This window comes from Entelurus aequoreus, linkage group LG25 (assembly GCF_033978785.1).
Source record: "Entelurus aequoreus isolate RoL-2023_Sb linkage group LG25, RoL_Eaeq_v1.1, whole genome shotgun sequence".
Lineage (NCBI taxonomy): Eukaryota > Metazoa > Chordata > Actinopteri > Syngnathiformes > Syngnathidae > Entelurus > Entelurus aequoreus.
The window spans coordinates 33044527-33064077 of record NC_084755.1 but is presented as its reverse complement, the minus strand read 5'-3'; the positions used below and the strand labels follow the sequence as shown (position 1 = coordinate 33064077).

The 19551-nt window shown below is 39.3% G+C and overlaps 1 protein-coding gene across 1 annotated transcript in view; it reads left to right on the top strand.

The window, feature by feature from the left end:
- Positions 1–19551, top strand: part of smg1 (SMG1 nonsense mediated mRNA decay associated PI3K related kinase) — a 119403-nt gene that overhangs the window by 30934 nt on the left and 68918 nt on the right. The window contains 14 exon segments of the mRNA XM_062036999.1: positions 1031–1118; positions 1120–1258; positions 3170–3369; positions 6030–6191; positions 6275–6429; positions 9033–9166; positions 9302–9613; positions 9717–9858; positions 13334–13484; positions 13746–13866; positions 16929–17174; positions 18520–18671; positions 18783–18918; positions 19079–19223. Of these exon segments, the coding sequence (XP_061892983.1) occupies positions 1031–1118; positions 1120–1258; positions 3170–3369; positions 6030–6191; positions 6275–6429; positions 9033–9166; positions 9302–9613; positions 9717–9858; positions 13334–13484; positions 13746–13866; positions 16929–17174; positions 18520–18671; positions 18783–18918; positions 19079–19223 (2283 nt within the window).

Genomic DNA, 19551 nt, shown 5'->3' with positions numbered 1-19551 from the left:
AAATGTTTTAGTACGACTTTGGTAAGCTATGAAGCCGCACTGCTTGATGGATTGTACTGTGCTTCAACATACGAGTATTATTATGGTGTGTGTATAAGGTAAGGCATATTATCTGGCGTTTTGTTTCGCAATATTATGCAAAAGGGGCTTTTCTTACCTTCTGGTACCTGCTGATGTGTATTTGGGATCTGCATAAGTCCTGAAAATGTGCACGCATCCGCCTTTGTAGTCCGTGCGGACACCGTAGTCGATAAGCTTTTTCTTTTTGTCCATCTTCTTGTTATGGGACATTCATCCTCCGTAGTTGCCATTTCTAATATGAAGTAGTGTAAAGTTCTTACTTATATCTGTCAGTAAACTCGCCATGAAAGCGCTAAAACATACCGGTGTAGTGGGTTTACATTATTCACCTGCCGCTCCGTTATTGATTTAAGTAAAGTCTGAATGTCATTAAAACAGTTAGCTCCATCTATTAAGACTTCTTCCACTCCCGTTCTACACTTGTGCAACAAAGATGACGGAGAAAAGATGCTGCCGAAGGTGAGCCACGTAAATAAGACCGCCCACAAAACGGCGCATCCTGAAGCGACTATCAGAAAGCGGCTTGAAGATGATCTGTAAAGCATAATCTATGCAACATTTTGACCAAAGAACCACCATTACATGTTATGTAGACAACAAGGAAGTGTTTTCAATTTAGAAAAAAATAATAATATGACCCCTTTAATGCGCCCTATAATCCGGTGCGCCTTTTATGTATGAAAATAGACCTGACTAGACCCGCTCATCGGCAGTGTGCCTTATAATCCGGTGCGCCCTATGGTCCGGAAAATACGGTACTCTAATTATATACATCCTACCATCAAGTGTAAGATAATTTCATTGGCCTGCCTGTCACTGTACGTCTCTGGCACAGATAGACAAACATCCATCCATTATGTGTGCAAAATATACCAACTCACTAGTAAATGACTGCGAGCTGTGCCATTGTAATGAGTCTTTTCTTAAAATCACATGTTTGTGTCTACAGCAAGGATCCATGGCTGGAGCGTCTTTACTACAGCTGCCAGCGCTTAGAGAAACGGGATGGCCGAAGCGGGTGGCGACGGTGTGCGTCCCGGGGTCGTGCCAAGGGCTCTGTTAAAAACTGAAGTGGTGCTCTGGCAGTGGGCTGTGTGGGAAGCTGCACAGTTCACTGTACTGTCCAAACTCAGAACTCCACTGGGCCGTGCTCAGGACACCTTCCAGACCATTGAAGGTAAAGACACAAGCCTTTTCTTGTATTTGATTGGATGCTAATTTGGCATTATTTCTTTATTCCTGGTGTGCAAGAGGAAGGAGGATAGTTTTAAGTTACTGTATATGTTGGATTGAAGCCATTGTGAACATCCATTAATATATTCATTTGACGGAAACAATGGATTTATAGTTATTGTGCCGTGTAGATTTTTGGTGCAGTTAAGTTAGAGCTTTTTTTCTCTCAAATTACCTGTCGTTAAAAAGTTTGCATTTGAGTTCAATCTCAATAGCAGTTTGCAGTCGTGAAGAGAGGCCAAAAATCTATATATAAGATTAGAGTGATCACAATAACATGAATTAGGCATGATAAGTGTGTGACTTAAGAGGAAGTATATATATAAAGGAACTGCATTTGGCGATTACTGTAATTTTCGGACTATAAGTCGCTCCGAAGTATAAGTCGCACCGGCTGAAAATGCATAATAAAGAAGGAAAAAAACATATATAAGTCGCACTGGAGAAGAAGTCGCATTTTTTGGGGAAATTTATTTGATAAAAGCCAACACCAAGAATAGACATTTGAAAGGCAATTTAAAATAAATAAAGAATAGTCAACAACAGGCTGAATAAGTGTACGTTATATGAGGCATAAATAACCAACTGAGAACGTGCCTGGTATGTTAACGTAACATATTATGGTAAGAGTCATTCAAATAACTATAACATATAGAACATGCTATACGTTTACCAAACAATCTGTCACTCCTAATCGCTAAATCCCATGAAATCTTATACGTCTAGTCTCTTACGTGAATGAGCTAAATAATATTATTTGATATTTTACGGTAATGTGTTAATAATTTCAAACATAAGTCGCTCCTGAGTGTAAGTCGCACCCCCGGCCAAACTATGAAAAAAAACTGCAACTTATAGTCCGAAACCCAGATTCCGAACTAACAAAGATCTTAACTCATTCTCTTTCTATGCCACATCAATGTGGAATGCGCTCTCAACAAGTATAAAAGAAAGGGCATCCCTATCCTCTTTCAAAACCGCAATAAAAGTTCACCTCCAGGCAGCTACAACCCTAAACTAACACACTCCCCGGATTGCTAATAATCAAATGTAAACAATCAAATGCAGATACTTTTTCTTATGCCTTCTGATCGATCTCTCTCTCTCTCTCTCTCTCTCTCTCTCTCTCTCTCTCTCTCTTTCTCTCTCTCTCTTTCTCTCTCTCTCTTTCTCTCTCTCTTTCTCTTTCTCTTTCTCTTTCTCTCTCTCTCTCTCTCTCTCTTTCTCTCTCTCTCTCTCTCTCTCTACTACTTGCTGTCCATATCCTAACCCCCCCTCCACACCCCTGATTGTAAATAATTAAATGTGATTATCTTGTGTGATGACTGTATTATGATGATAGTATATATGATAGTATATATCTGTATCATGAATCAATTTAAGTGGACCCCGACTTAAACAAGTTGAAAAACGTATTGGGGTGTTACCATTTAGTGGTCAATTGTACGGAATATGTACTTCACTGTGCAGCCTACTAATAAAAGTCTCAATCAATCAATCAAAATTGCCAACACTAAATCCACCATCTACAAGGGTCATCAAAAAATGCAGTGGTAACGCATGGGATGTATTTTAGTGTATTGCTACAAGTGAATTTCATTTGTGCTTGAAATCATGTAATAAGACACGTGGGTATACTGCCTAGTATGCAATTAAACCTTTTGGGGCTTGTAGGCTTCTTTAAAGGTTCTATACAGTATTTGTCCCGAGATTCAGTAACTTTCAAAGATTTTTTTTTATCGTACATATACAGTATCAAAAACTTTTCGAAGAATGCTTTTCTACAACCCTGAATTTATTGTCACAAAGAACAGTTTAGCCTTCTCTTATGTTGCTCCCTATTCTTGTATTCCAGGTATGATTCGCAGTCTGGCTGCCCACAGCCTGAACCCGGAGCAGGATGATGGCGCATGGACTGGTGGCGGAAGTGACGGGGATGGTAACCACTCGAATCAACTCCGTATCGCTCTGCTGCTTCAGTACCTAGAAAACCTGGAGAAGCTCATGTACAACGCATATGAAGGCTGTGCTAATGCTCTCACTGCACCACCAAAGGTAGGTTTAAAATGTTGTTTATCAGGTTGGGGGTCACAAGACGAGATTACTGGTCTCTTGTATTTGGCGTTATGACAAGGGTTGGGTATCGTTTACATATTGTTTCCTTTATTTGAAACTGTGCTGGTGATTAAAAGTTGCCCAAACTGGAACATAAAGAAAGAAAAACAATACCTTTTACCTTTCACAGAAAGCCGTGAATTGCACCTTAAACAAAATAGTAATTTAGCGGCTGACACTTAATAATATACAGGCATATGAAATGTCTGTGGAAACGCGGAAATCCACATTTTTAAACATTAAATTCCGTGTCAAAATATCACTTTGGCGTTTAGATTTTGTAGCGTGTAAGGATGGGAGTCGAAGGAAGAGTGTCAAAAGATGGAGCTGACTTTGTTTTCTTATCAGCAATCGAGCAGTAACTAAACACCTGTGGCTTCTCAGTGCAACACACAACACTGGAAATGTGTCTCATGAAAACTCGTCTGACCGGAACTCGAAAAAACAAGTTCTGTGGGTGAATTATGTATACTTACTACAATATCAAAAAAATCGAAACAAAATTTGTTGAATTCTCGCCTCAGCCCCAGGTACTCGCAGGACAGGGCGCCGAAACAAGCTCTCTAGTTAGCATCATCTAGCTAGCTTAATTGTTGTCTCCTGCGTTCGCTCTCCAAGCAACAACGTTGGATGATTATTATCCCAACACTGTTAGTTCGGAACCAGTTGTAGTTATCGAGCAGGGGTCGGCAACCCAATATGTTGAAAGAGCCAAATTGGACCGCAAATTAAAAAAAAATCCGTCTGGAGCCGCAAAAAATAAAAAGCCTTATATAAGTGTTATAATAAAGGCAACACATGGTGTAAGTGTCTATATTAGCCTACTATCAAAATGACTGTGTCGCAGGCTGACGCAAATATTGACAGAAACGTTGAAATGTAATAATTATTCTACACATTTTTACAACATTGAAAAACATTAGTAAAACAGAGGCTTTCTTAGAGGGTGAGATAACTCTTGGGAAATTATTGACTTAGAATGGCCAAGGGTAAAGATGTGTGTGTCCAAGTTAAAGGAAACGGCCGGCTGTCTTCTTCTAATGGATTTATTACAATCTTTGCAAGCTGGGTAACGTTTGCTGTGGTCTATAATGCAGCAATATTACATACAGATTATGTCATGGGACATATACATTAAGTACACAGAGGACATAAGTAAAGGGAATTAAATGAGCTCAAACAAACGAGGCATAATGATGCAATATGTACATACAGCTAGCCTAAATAGAATGTTAGCATCGATTAGCTTGCAGTCATGCACTGACTAAATATGCCTGATTAGCACTCCACGCAAATCCAATCACATCAACAAAGCTCACCTTTGTGCAGTCATGCACAGCGTAACATGTTTGGTGGACAAAATAAGAAAAAAAAATTGTGGCATAAAACACGTCTTACTGGGGTAGCGTCGGAGAAATTGCACAGGTAAACAAACTATTGGGGGTTCAAGTACCGCCAAAATTAGTAGGACAAAACGGCGCTTGCCAAATACTCTCGTCAGTGAAGCATTTTTAATATAATCAGTGGGATTTTTAACAATTAAGAAGGTTTGTGTCATGTTCGTCCTCCTACAGAAACGTTATTAAAACAAAAATATTTTATTATACATCATATATATTTTATATCATATATATATTTTCATACATTTCTGTAAAAGCTCCAGGGAGCCACTTTGGTTGCCGACCCCCATTCTAGAGCTTTTATTAGTAGCCAGCGAGAAAATATATTTTTGACATGACTATGTAAACAGAGGTCATAACACCAGAAGTATATTTCCCGAGGGGGCGTGACTGTAAAAACATTTTCTGATTTTTTTTTTAGCATGCATGTTATAGAATTGTACATTACATTTTCAATGATGATAATGTTTGTAAATTACAAAAAAGTTAAAAAAAAATTCCCTGCTACATTAAATTGGACATTTAATTGTCAAAAAGCCAACCAATGAGAATAAATCTAAAGGTAAAATTAAGTGTAAAAATGCACCAAATTGCAGGAAATGTAGTCTTGATTTTAAAAATGTTCCTCTTTTTTGGCAGTTTTACTCTTCTTTTTTTTTCTTAAAGGGTGCTCACTTGCTTGAATATAAATATATTTATAATTAAGTAATATATTTACAAAACAAGTGTCATAACTATCACAGCGATATAGTAATGGAAAAAAAACCCAGCAGCATTACAGAACACAGGAAATGTACAACAACTTGCATATACTGTATTCCAAACAGAAATTGATAATTTGTACACAATTGTGGTGATGTTAGACTAGTGTTACAACTATGTTAACTAGTTAATCCTACATGCGAGTCGTGTATTAAAAGTACTTCTAAGACATTTGTACAATATCAACTTCAAGCACTTGTTGCAGGTGGTCAGCATCTTTTGAGGTGAAGTACAACCACACTTTCCTGTGTTTCGGCTTAATCGTTTTAGTTAGCATGACATGTTGCCACTTGGCAGTAACTATGCCTCATTTCGGACTCTTTAGTACCGAAATGAGGCGCAATTTCTACTTACTTTTTTCGTCTGGTTTTTATGGTATTGGTACAGAGTTTCAGTACAAATCCCTTATGTATGACTGATTCGTTCCAATTTAAACAGGGCATCAGGACATTCTTCTACACCAACCGTCAGACATGCCAAGACTGGCTGACAAGGATCCGTCTGGCTCTGATGAGAGTTGGTCTTCTGTCTGGCCAGCCGGCAGTGACCATTCGTCACGGCTTTGATCTTCTTGCTGAGATTAAGAACAGCAGCACCCAGGTCAGTATGAGTTCACAGTCAAAGAGGATTTCAGGTAAACGATAGATGGATTTGTAGTTACTGTGGTTAGTTTTTTGCTTCAGGGTCCAGAATTAGAGGTCCCCCTGACATTATTGGCAGAAGCTCTCTGTGAGCTGCGTTGTCCTGATGCCATCCAAGGACTCGCTGTCTGGAGCCTTTCCAACACTGGCAAGAGTCTTAGCTGGTTGTCTTCAGTTGCCTTGCAAGCAGAGGGACGGTAAGCAATAAACAACCCAAAATATGTTTATTTTTTCTAGTGTTGTGAAATTTTTCAAAACTAACACATTTTAGATTAAATGTGTGTGTTGAAAAACGTATTGATGCATATTATTGTGTGGAGAAACTTTTAGAAGATAATGTGCTTGCAATAATTGAGTGCACTAATACTTTGTTTTAAAAGCTACTTTTTTTTTTTTTTTTTTTACTACATTGGAACTTGTTTATGTTGACAATAGGGATGTAACAATAAACGGTATAATGATAAAATGCGCCATTATGCTCGAGAAGAAAAAAAAACGGAAACTACGCGGAACTTTGCTCTGGAGATGTTCCCTTCTTAGTAAAGGGAGCCGATAGCTTCATTGCACTTCATTTCACGACAGGTGTGTACAATATTGGAGACAGATGCATTGGTCCCACACTAAAAACACCTTGGAGGAGAAAAAAAATTAATGTTGCAGTTTCGTTTTTATAGTACAACATCGCCTCCTTCTGTCAGCTGCTGGGACTGAGTTACCTTGCAGCAGGCGATTTGTCGGGAATGTTGCCACAACTTGTTTTTTTAAAGTCTTTAGTTTGTTTACTTTGTCAGTGTTCCAATAACATCAATATTAGCTAAAATGTTTTGTTATCTCGTCAAATTGAATGCAGGCTGTGTTGTCAGCAGTGTTGGGTTAGTTACTGAAAACCAGTAAATAGTTACAGTTACTAGTTACTTTATTTCAAAAGTAACTCAATTACTAACTCAGTTACTTACACCAAAAAGTAATGCGTTACTGTGAAAAGTAACTAGTTACTTTTTTTTTCTTTTTCTTTTTTTTTTTAAGTCTCGCATTAATGCCCTTTTAGCCTTCATTTCAGTACTGTTATTGCACTGGACAATAATACAATCTGTTGATCAACTTGACACGCATTTGCATCACTGAACTCTGCTAAGCAATGTGGTCTACATACAACACACAAAGACAAATGTATGTTTCAAAGGGCCAATTTATTTCAGGCCAGAACAAATTGACAAATCTATTTTAAATAGCTGCAACATAACATACTGTACATAAGTAACAAACAGCACAATAACAACATAGCTGTAAACCTGGCTTCACCCAAGGAAGGCACACATGACATACACAAAGCCTAACCAGGCGTTTTTTTCTCTCAAGGAATTCGGAAATAAAAACATGTCTTCAGGAGATCAACACTGTACTGAAGCCCAGAACACTCTACGCATTTCCCCAGTTTTAGTTTAGAGATAAGGAAAGATTGGCCTGGCCCACTAGGATCCCTCTTTATGTTTGTGAACTTTATAGTATATACATTTAGAGTGATGTGATAATTAAACACTAGAAGTCTAGAATGAAAGAACAACAGTAGATAAGAGAATTGACAGAGTGTGTACCTTCAGTGCTGAATGATGAGCAGAGGCAGAGTTTGGAGTGTTTTCTTGAGCTCGCTTTCCATTTTTATGTCCTCACTGTCCAGGTACTTGGAAAATGTTTTCCGTGCCATTTGCTGTTTGACGCTGATATCATGCTAATTAGCTGCCTGAAATCAGGAATAGCCTGCATGTCTTCTAGCACATACGCTGCAATGGCTCTATCAATGTTGTCCTGGCTAGCAGTCCCTCCGTTAAAATCCTTAGGTGGTGGTGGAGGTGAAGTGGCATCGGAGTCTGTGTCTCTCTTTACTAGATTCGTCGAAGCATGTTGCTTTTGTAGCTGTTTCAGCAGATTTGAATTGCCGTTTTGGGCAGTAGATAGGATCTTTGATCCAAGACACAACTTACATTTAACTAAAATGTTCTTTTCTTTGTGCTCGACAAAAGAAAAGTAGTGAGAATATCTCCATGTTAAGAAACTCGACTTTGGCTCCGCCATGATGTCTTGTTAGTATTTTGTTTCTGCCATATTACTTTGTTTATAATGCTTGTGCTGCTTTCAAATGCACATTCAATTTTCTACTTGAGGTAAATACATTTTGAATGTGTTGTGTTTTTTTAAATGAAACTTTGTTGAAAGATTTCAGAGTAAGTAGTTTTTAAAATTTTGAGCACATTTAAAAATACCGCGATAAAAATAACCATGATAATTTTGGTCACAATAATCGTGATAAGACATTTTCAAACCGCGACATCCCGAGTAGACAACCATCTACTGTATGTCGACCAGCTCATCAAGTCCTGGGACCTCATTTATAAAACGTGGAATTAAGCACAAACCTCAGAATTTACGTACACATATTTAGATTCATAAAAGCATGCAGCACACACCTGTACGCACTCTTGTCCGATCAAATCGAACTTTATTTGTATAGCACTTTATATACATATTCGGTATTTCCGTATTTTAGAAGAAAAAAATAATTTTTATATCTTCAGACTTTAAGCCGCAAATATATACAGGTGCAAAATATTTTGTAAATGTTTATTCAAATACCTTAATTGTGCCCGTCACACGGCATTAAAATGGCTGATCAAACAAATATTTTTTTACATTTATTTGATGTGAATGTGAGAAACAAACCAATACTGTGTGCTATAAAGTGGAATAGTGCCAAAATCAGAGGGGTGATATAGCAAGTGTTTGTGCATGTGTTTGTGTGTAGGTTTGAGAAGGCAGCTTTGGACTACCAAGATCAGCTGTCTGCAGTTTCAGGGATGGACTGCAGCATCAAAAGCTCTGACTGTTATATACTCAAACTCTCCAACAGTACCAGCAGCCCCAAACACACAAGCAATGGTAATCAGCAAATATGAGTTAATCATCTGGTATCTTTGTTTAGCACAGACAGATTGCTGTAAATTAAGTTTTAGAATGCCAGCTCTTGCTCATTGGACTCTTACTTAGTGAGTTTTCTTGGTTTTCTTTGCAAAGGTGACAGCAGGAAGACTGTGCTGCTGAAGGCAGGCGAGTGCTCTCCTGAGGTGGTCAACCTCATGGCCAACAAAGCGTGCCAGTGCTATGTGGCACTTTCCGATTGGCCATCTGTCAAAGAATGGCAGACTACTGTTAACAGCCTCAAGCAGAACTCCACCAATCCAGTCAACATCAATCTAAGGACAGATTTCAACTACATTCAGGCTCTAAGTCGCTTTGAGGACGGAGATTTCATGGAGTGCGGCGCTCAGCTTGAGCTTCTACCCGGAGAGGACTTTAGCTCACTGTCCAGTAGCAAGGACAAGTTAGGTAAGGCAATTGTTACTCAATCCTTAATCCTGGCATTTCACTTGAAATGTCCAAACTGTCATTGCAAAATAGGTGCTTTGTTGAGACATTTTTTTTGTTTTAGATCTGAAAAGGCTTCTGCCGTCTATGAGTCCAGATCCTACAGAGCTGCAGAGAGCCATTGAGGTGCAGCTCCTACGTACTGCTGTATGTGCCTTGGCGAAGGCCAGCCAGCAACCAGAACAGAGGACCACAGCCAATCAAGAGTGAGTCATTCATAAAAGATATAACGGCCTGTTATCTGTCATAGTTTAAAAGTTCAGGTCTTTAATGTTTAAAGCAGGGATGCCCAAACTTTTTGCCTCAAGGGACCAAAGTAAAAATTTGCCAATGGGCCGAGGGCCAAACACAACGATTTTTAGCACACAGCAGCACCGTGAGTGCTAAGTAGTGGCCACTCTTGAAGGGAATGTCATAGAAGTGGTGCATGAATATAAATACCTTGGTGTTTAAATTGATGACTTTCTCACTTGTAAACTTTTTATTGATCAACTTGTGAAGAAACTAAAACTTAAATTTGGGGTTTTTCTTCCGTAATAAGAGATGTTTTCCTTTTGGTGTAAAAAAGCGCCTTGTCTCTGCCACATTTTTATCAGTGCTAGATTATGGTGATCATTTATATATGAATGCTACTCATTCCTGTCTTCAGATGGTTGTCTGTGTTTACCATGCTTCTTTGAGGTTCATCACAAGCTGTAGAGCCATCACACACCACTGCAACTTGTACTCTCGGGTGCGGTTGGTCTTCTCTGTCCACTAGGACAGTGCTCCCCATCCGCCGGTTCGGGGACCGGTACCGGTCCATGTCGCATTTACTACCGGGCCGCAGAGAAACATTAAATAATTTATAAAGGACTGCATTTTCTCCGACTTAACTTTCGCACGTCCCACTAGACCAGGGGTCGGCAACCTTTACCACTCAAAGAGCCATTTTGACCCATTTCACAAATTAAATAAAACAATGGGAGCCACAAAACTCTTTTGAAATTTAAAATGAAATAACACTGCATACAAAGTTTTTTTTTTTTTGCTTTGTGCTATGCATAAACCAGGGGTCTCAGACACGCGGACCGCACCTTAATATGAAAATGTAATGTTAGTGCGGCCCGCAAGTTTTATATGACTGGCGCTTGACAGCGTCATACTTGCCAACCCTCTCGATTTTTCCGGGAGACTCCCGAATTTCAGGGCAACTATTCTTTTGAATGTCTGCTGATTTTCACCCAATCAACAATAATAAGGGCGTGCCGTGATGTCCCTGCCTTTAGCGCCCTCTACAGCTTGTCCAAATAGCGTGCCGGCCCAATTGCATGTATCACAACATAAACCCAACAGAACAAATACCGTATTTTCCGCACCATAAGCCGCCCCGTGTTGTAAGCTGCACCTTCAATGAATGGCATATTTCAAAACTTTGTTTACCTATTAGCCGCCCCGTGTTATTAGCCGCACCTACGCTACGCTAAAGGGAATGTCAAAAAAACAGTCAGGTCAGTCAAACTTTAATAATATATTACAAACCAGCGTTCTAACAACTCTGTTCACTCCCAAAATGTAATGTGCAAATGTGCAATCACAAAAATAGTAACACTCAAAATAGTGCAGAGCAATAGCAACATCAATAATTCAACGTTGCTCATACGGTAGTGTCACACAACACACAAAATAAACATTTAAAGCTCACTTTCTGAAGTTATTACTCATCCACAAATCCCTCGAATTATTATTCTTCGGTGTGCTTCACTTGTTTTTTGACACCATCTGTGATGTGGATGCGCATGCAGTCATAGATCAACAGGGACGGAGCTGCGTGAAAAAAGTCACCCGGTCTCTTCGCTCATCTTTTCTTCATCCATCCATCCCTTCGAGTTAGCTTTTATGATGACGCCGGCTGGAAAGTTCTCTTTTGGCAAGGTCTTCCTTTTGAATATCACCGTGGGTGGAAGTTTCTGGCCGTTAGCATGGCAAGCTAACTTCCTCATTCCCTGTGGTGCGAATATTCACCGTACGTGCTCCCGTTGTATCCACAGTGCGGTTCACATGAATATCAAAAGTCAGTGGAACCTTGTACGCGTGTCTCTTAGTAGGAGACATTTTGTGGTCTTTACAGAAACACACAAATGAAATGAAACGTAATATCCGCGCGCTTCTTCTACTACGGGTGCGGGTGCTCACCTTGGCGGTTGCTTACAGTAGAAGAAGAAGCGCTTCCTCTTCTACGGGGAAAAAAGATGGCGGCTGTTTACCGTAGTTGCGAGACCTAAACTTTATGAAAATAAATAATATTAATCCATATATAAGGCGCACCGGGTTATTAGCCGCACTGTCAGGCTTTGAGAAAAATTGTGGTTTTTAGGTGCGGCTTATGGTGCGGAAAATACGGTACCCAGAATCCCATGCATCCCTAACTCCCCCGCTACCACCAAACCCCGCTACCACCAAACCCTGCCCACCCACACATCAGCCCCTCCCCCCCTCCGTGCGTCGGTTGAGGTGGGCGGGGTTTGGTGGTAGCGGGGGTGTATAATGTAGCCCGGAAGAGTTAGGGATGCATGGTATTCTGGGTATTTGTTCTGTTGTGTTTATGTTGTGATATTGTGCGGATGTTCTCCCGAAATGTGTTTGTCATTCTTGTTTGGTGTGGGTTCGCAGTGTGGCGCATATTAGTAAGAGTGTTAAAGTTGTTTATATTTCCACCGTCAGTGTGATCTGTATGGCTGTGGACCAAGTATGCCTTGCTGTTGCTGACGTGTGTGAGCAGCGGCCGCATTCATCATGTGACTGGGCTGGCACTCTGTTTGTATGGCGAAAAAGCGGACGCGACGACAGGTTGTAGAGAACGTTAAAGGCAGTGCCATCACGGAACGCCCTCAATATTGTTTCCCTCAATATTGGTGAAAATCGGAGAATGTTTGACCTGGGAGAGGCACTGAAATTTAAAAATATTTTTGGTCTACTGTATCAAAATGTATGTTGCCATGAATTATTGACAATTTCAAGGCTGTAATTACCCAACCTTAAGTAGTCCACTTTGCAAGTTATTTTTAGAAATATTGCGATTTTACATGGTCCCAATTAAAAAAAAAAAAAGTTATTTTGGACAAAAAGGCCATAAAACATTAAAAAAATAAATAAATGATATCAATAAATAGATCTGTATTTGTTAAAAGATATCAAGCGTTGAAAGTAAAAATTTAATATTAATTTATTGCTGACCTATGACACGTTTATGAGTGGATCCCTTTTGGATCCTAAGTGTTTATAGTCAATCTTAAGCTTGCACAAGGTTTTTTTTAAAGATTTAAGTTGCACTGAACAGGAAGTCACTTTGTGCAGTTTTTATTGCTGTATAACTAGTCAATAGTCATGTTGTTGTCCTTTCAACACTGATAATGATTAATTTTAAAAATACCAAAAACTGACCCATTTTTCACAGAAATGGCCCTGATGTATGTTGACATGTTGACCTAAGTGGGAACTTTTAAGTAATAAGAAGAACACGGTGGATTTGGAACTGATGAGTTGGTTGACAGACCGGTTGTCAACATAAGCGGGACTGACTTAGGCTGCTGCCACTGTATACCGTTCCTTGTGAAATGCCAGTTACCATGGTATTTTGCTTCAATGAATGTTAGAAAACTACAATTGCATATTTGTAAAACAAGTCTTGTATTTTTGCAGTACTTTGGTGCGCTGCCTGAAACAAACTGGGCGGATCGGCCTGGGTCCTCTTCGCCTGTCAACCCTCACTCTTTCTGATGCATTGCCCACCCTTCCCACTCTGCAGCTCCACTGCACTGCCACATTGGAAAACACACTCTCAGGACAAGAGGCATGTACACCATGACACTTTAAATTGGTTGTCTTAAAAAGAGAAGTGTTTACAAGTGTGAAGTGATTTGCTGTTCAACAATAAATACATTTTGTGGTTCTGTTATAAACGACTATGATAACCGTTTGTACAGATTGGTTAATTCAGATATGTAACTATCAAATCTTTCAAAGGCTGAGTGAAATAAACTAAACATCAATTCTGTTGACCAAATGAAGTTAACATACGACTCAAACCTTTGTTTTTTTGTATTCTTTGTAGGACTGTGTGGTACCGTTATACAGTGAAGCGCTTAGAACCTGCAAGCAACAAGATGTCCAGCCTTTCCTTCAGGCAATCCGATACACCATGTTCCAGAGACAACTTCTCATCAAAGTCAGAGGTGACAACAACCAATTGTAAAATTGCTCGATATTTAACTGAGGTTATTGGACAGTCACTGAAAATTATACTTAAAGGGGCTGTTTGCAACATTTACACAAATGCTTAGAGGGGGCTAAATTTAAAGCGTTTTATCCCGCCCTCTTACGGCTTCTAGGACATAATGTCGTAACGTGCGTATGTGCACACGCATTCGCTTTGGGTGTTGTTTGCTCATGATACCGATTTGGATAGTTAGTGTTAGCTGTCAAAACATGTACAGTACAAGCCAAAAGTTTGGACACACCTCATTCAATGCGTTTTCTTTATTTTCATGACTATTTACATTGTATATTGTCACTGGAGGCATCAAAACTATGAATGAACACGTGGAGTTAAAAAGGTTAAATAACTGAAACCATGTTTTATATTCTAGTTTCTTCAAAATAGCCACTCTTTGCAAGATGCCAATGCGGTATTTACCCAGGGGTTGAGGTTTCCACTAAAATATTGACTTTTTAATATTAGTTTAATCCAGAGGTTAACGGGACAAAGCAATTAGCATATATGCAAGCACATTATAATACTCCAAACTAGGTATGTACCGATCGATCGGTTACCAATCGGTATCGGCAGATATTCTTGAAAAATTGCAGATTAATGCCTTTCAATGCCGATCACAAAAGCAGATCCACACTGGCTGATACTTTAATTATGTATCTTCATACACCGTGTGGAGCCTCTCCCATAAGCTAATTATAATCACCTCTATTACGGAAAATAAGCTCCATTTCTAAATATCTTATGTATCATTATCAAGGTAAACATGTTATACGCCAAAATAAAGTAGGAGCAGGCATGCTAATAGCTAAGCTAACGGCTAAGCTAGCTTTAAACAACAGAAGAAATATGTTCTTAGTAAACTTTAGTGTAGATGGAACTGTTACAGCAGAAAGTAAGCACTTATTAACATGAAATTTACAAGTGGCTAAATAAGAGTCTAGATAGTGGATACATAGATTAGGGTTAACCCCTAACCCTAACCTAGTTGTATTTTTTCAAAATGTATTTTGATTTTGTTAATGTTTACAAATTCAGAGAATAAGAACCTGTACACAGAAGGACTTTGAGGGCATAACACATTTTAATGAGTAATAGTAGTTTTTGATTTAGTGTAGGTATTGTGTACTATTGGCTTTGTTTTGCTCAAACAATTGTATGTAATAAAACATAAAGAACTAATTAAAATAATGTGCAGATATTGTTCATCTGTGTATAGAACTCACAAAAAAGTACTGTTAATACATGTGATCGGTAGTTGTATCGACCGATCTCACTCATGGAAGATCAATAATGGTATCGGAATCGGCAGCATAAATCCCTGATAGGAACATCCCTAGCCCAAACGTATGTGATTGTGTGGGAGTCAAAATGAATCAACAGCAAACATTTGAGAACATCTGCATAAAAAGTACATTTTGTGTTATGTCATCAAGTGTTATATTTCCGTATTCTTTTCTGGAAGGGAATTTGGAGCGCTACGTAATTACCAGATTGTCATCTTAAAAGCGACTGGTCAGACCACGGGTGTCCAAAGTGCGCCCCGGGTGCCATTTGCGGCCCGCAGCTTGTCTTTTTTCTTCTTTTGGCATACAAAACATTCTAAAACAAAATAAGAAAACTACACAAAAAACTGGAATGAGCAATTTGGGAGAAATTGCGTGTGAAGGCTGAAATGCGCAAACCAAACTTAAATGCTAACGTTAGCATGCTAACAGTTAAAAAGCGTCTGGTACCAAGTCATGACTATGAAGAGTACGCATGTAAAATCAATTTTAAAAAGTTAGCATGTATCAAGTACCAAGTTATATGACAGAGGTGTTGGGCTGCAAAATTTGTTAAAAAGTTTGCATGCTAATGTAAGAGTGTTAGAATCCAAACGTTAGCATGCTAACAGTTAGCATTGGTCAAGTACCAAGTTATATGGCTCTAAGGTGTTCGGCTGTAAGATTGGCTAAACAAGTTAGCATGCTAGACTGCTAACGTTAGCATGTGTAAAGTACCATGTTAAATGACCCTGAGGTGTTCGACTGCAAAATTAGCTTAAAAAGTTAGCGTGCTAGTGTGTTAGAATGCTAACAGTTAGCATATGGTAAGTACCAATTTATATGAGAAAATTAGTTAGAAAAGTTGTTTGTAAGTTATCACAAAAAACTTTGTGTTGAAATGAGTTCCAGGCAAGAAGACAAAAGCTGTCTTTGAAACCTACCAAGAGTAAGGCTCGTAAAACTCCACTGTGTTGGGGGGAAAGCAAGATGAAGGTGTTCCTGTGTTCTTTCATGTATGGTAATCAACAGAAAGATATTGTTCTAACCCAAGGACTTCAAAGCGGAGAGATGACAGGATCTGCCCAATTTCCAGACGACCTCTTTTTGAAATATTTTACGAACTCTTTTTGAACTATTTTATGGACCTCTTTTTTTTAACTATTTTACGAACTCTTTTTGAACTGACTTTTTCTATGAATTGTTTACGACCTTTTCTGTGAACTTTTTGCGACCTTTCTCCTTTGGAAACAATGGTGGTCATGTGGTCGGGGATGGTCCAAAATAAGAGGAGGAGGCACGCAATCTTTTGGCAGAGCGTGCTGAGATACTGTGCAAGGGTACAGTGTACAGACGACTCTCCTCAATATTGAGTCCAAATTGAGTTCTGTCTGTTTAATTCTTTGCCTCTTGTCTTGTTTAATAGATGTCATCAGTGTTTGAACCTGACAGTTAGTAATGCTGTTTTAAATCTGAGCCAATCAGTGGCTACGATACTGAACAGCGCGGTCTGACTGTTTTGGTTTATGCCACTGTAATATTGATATTTTTAGTTAATTTACCCATTTTTATTTTAAAAATGTATGCGGCCGTCGCTGAAAAAATTTTGGACACCCCTGGTTTAGACCCAGTTTTACTAAACCACACGGGGGACTACATTTTGATCAGACGTTGAAAAATAAAGTTAAGAGCTGGAGATAAGCCATTGACCAACCCAGTCCAAGCGAACCCGTTTAAAACGTGTGTCTTTTCTTTCCAGGTTCCTCTCCTTCCACAGATGGTCACCTGATGGAACTTTGTTTGACTACTGTAAAGTTTGCCCGGAAAAAAGGCAACATTGCCCTGGCGTCCCGCTTGCTCAGTCAGTGCTGTGATGGAACCCAAAAGGAGGAGCAGGGCGACGAACTGATAACAGCATTCCGGCGGCTAACAGTGGAGGGCACACTGGGAGAGAAATGGGGGCCGGAGCTGCAGATAGAAAAAGCCAAAGTAGTGAGAACTTCAGGTGAGGACGTTGTCATGTATTAATTGAACATGAACCAAGTATGAAAATGAGTTTTTGCGTTTAAGGAACTAGGGTTGTCCCGATACCAATATTGTGGTACCGGTACCAAAATGTATTTCGATACTTTTCTAAATGAAGAGGACCACAAAAAAATTGCAATATTAGCTTTATTTTAACAAAAAATCTTACGGTACATTAAACATATGTTTCTTATTGCAATCAAAGAACAATTTTGTCCTTAAATATAATAGTGAACATACTAGACAACTTGTCTTAGTAGTAAGTAAGCAAATAAAGGCTCTTAATTTGTCTGCTGACGTATGCAGTGACATATTGTGTCATTTATCATTCTATTATTTTGTCAAAATTATAAAGGACAAGCTGTAAAAATGTATTATTAATCTACTTGTTCATTTACTGTTAATGTCTGCTTATTTTCCGTTTCAACATGTTCTGTCTACACTTCTGTTAAAATGTAATAATTTATTTTTCTGTTGTTTGGATACTTTACATTAGTTTTGGATGATACCACAAAATTAGGTATCGATCCGATACCAAGTAGTTACAGGATCATACATTGGTCATAGTCAAAGTCCTCATGTGTCCAGGGACGTATTTACTGAGTTTATAAACATAATATGGATTTTAAAAAAAGGAAAAAAGATATAGATGTAATCATAGTATTATCGACTAGATACGCTCTTGTACTTGGTATCATTACAGTGGATGCCAGGTGTAGGTCCACCCATGGCATTTGTTTACATTGTGACGCGCTAGCTTTCGTTAGCGGTGAGCAGTTATATCCTCCTACGGTGTGTAGTGAAGCATGTTTAGCTATTCCTCGTCCTGCAGGGATGATACGTGTAAGAAACTTACTTTGTCGACATGGGTGCGAGGATTAGTGATTTAGAAATAGCTGAAACACTGCCGACTGCGGATGGATGTTAGCTGCTAGCTTGCTAGCCATGTCTTAAAGCACCTCTTCCAGAGGGCGTTTCAGTGTTATAACTTCACCTTTGTCAGTTTTTAGGCCAAAATGCGTCCATTCTCCCTTTTCTGTCTACACACTGTCTGCTTGTAAGTACCCCGTGATTGTGCACTGCCGAACATGCTCCTCTGCTCGTAAACCCAGCAATGTCATGACGTGATGGCGCGGCGTCATGCCCGTTGGGAACCGGAATTTTCAAATAGAGTACCGTTTTTGATTCATTAGTAGCGCGATACTATAGTAGTATCCGTATACCGTACAACCCTACTAGGAACTTGAGCAAAATGTTGTACTTTGCTATTTTGGCATCATATTAGGAAAAAAACAAAACAACTTACCTAATGTCTAATTCCACAGGCCAGTCCATTACAGCCATGGAAATGCTGAGCAAGGCTGCTCTATCATATTGCTATGTAGGGAAAAATGAAGGTGCTGCCTGTCGGTCACTGCTGACTCTCTGCAAATGGCTTTTGGCTGACTGGAAGGACATGGTACCTCAGCTTAAACAGGTACACCGTTTTTAACGTCCGCTCACTTGACGGCATGATTGGACTGAGAAAGTTGCAAGTCTGTTGGTGTTTGACTTATGTGTGCTAAGTCCTTGTTACATTTTGGTGCAGGTTGTGAAGATGTCTGGGGCTGTCAACTCATCCAACGCTGTGGGCAACTTGTCACCTTTGTGTCAGAACATTTCTGCTCTGCTGGAGCTTTCTCTCGTGGAACAAAGCATTCCTCACATCACCACTGAGACCTCAGGTAACGTTGGGAACATTTACTTTAATGCATGGTTATTACTGCCATCTGGCAGCAAAAGTATATTTCATTATTTTCTAATGCAGATTAAAGCTTATTATTTTGATTATTCAACCGCTTGTATTGGAAAGAGTTCCACAACATTTTTTTGTGTTTGGTGCAGTGCGTGTAGGTGTTGGGGAGCCGGACTTTGTGCTTGGCCAACTCTACCAACTTTCCACCAGCCTGGCCCCAGAGGTGGCCAAGTCCTGGGCAGCCCTGGCCAGCTGGGCTTACCGCTGGGGTAGGAAAGTCGTTGATAATGCCAGGTTAGTGGAACAAGGCAAATACATTCTGGTTCCGATTACAAGATGGTACATTTTATGTACAGTACAGGCCAAAATAGGGTTGGGCGATATGGCCTTTTTTTAATATCGCAATATTTTAAGGCCATATCGCGATACACGATAAATATCTCGATATTTTGCCTTAGCCTTGAATGAACACTTGATGCATATAATCACAGCACTATGATGATTATATGTGTCTACATTAAAACATTCTTCTTCATTCTGCATTAATATATGCTACTTTAAAACTTTTATGCAGAGAAGGAAATCACAACTAAAAAAATCACCATTTTTTTCATACGGTGTT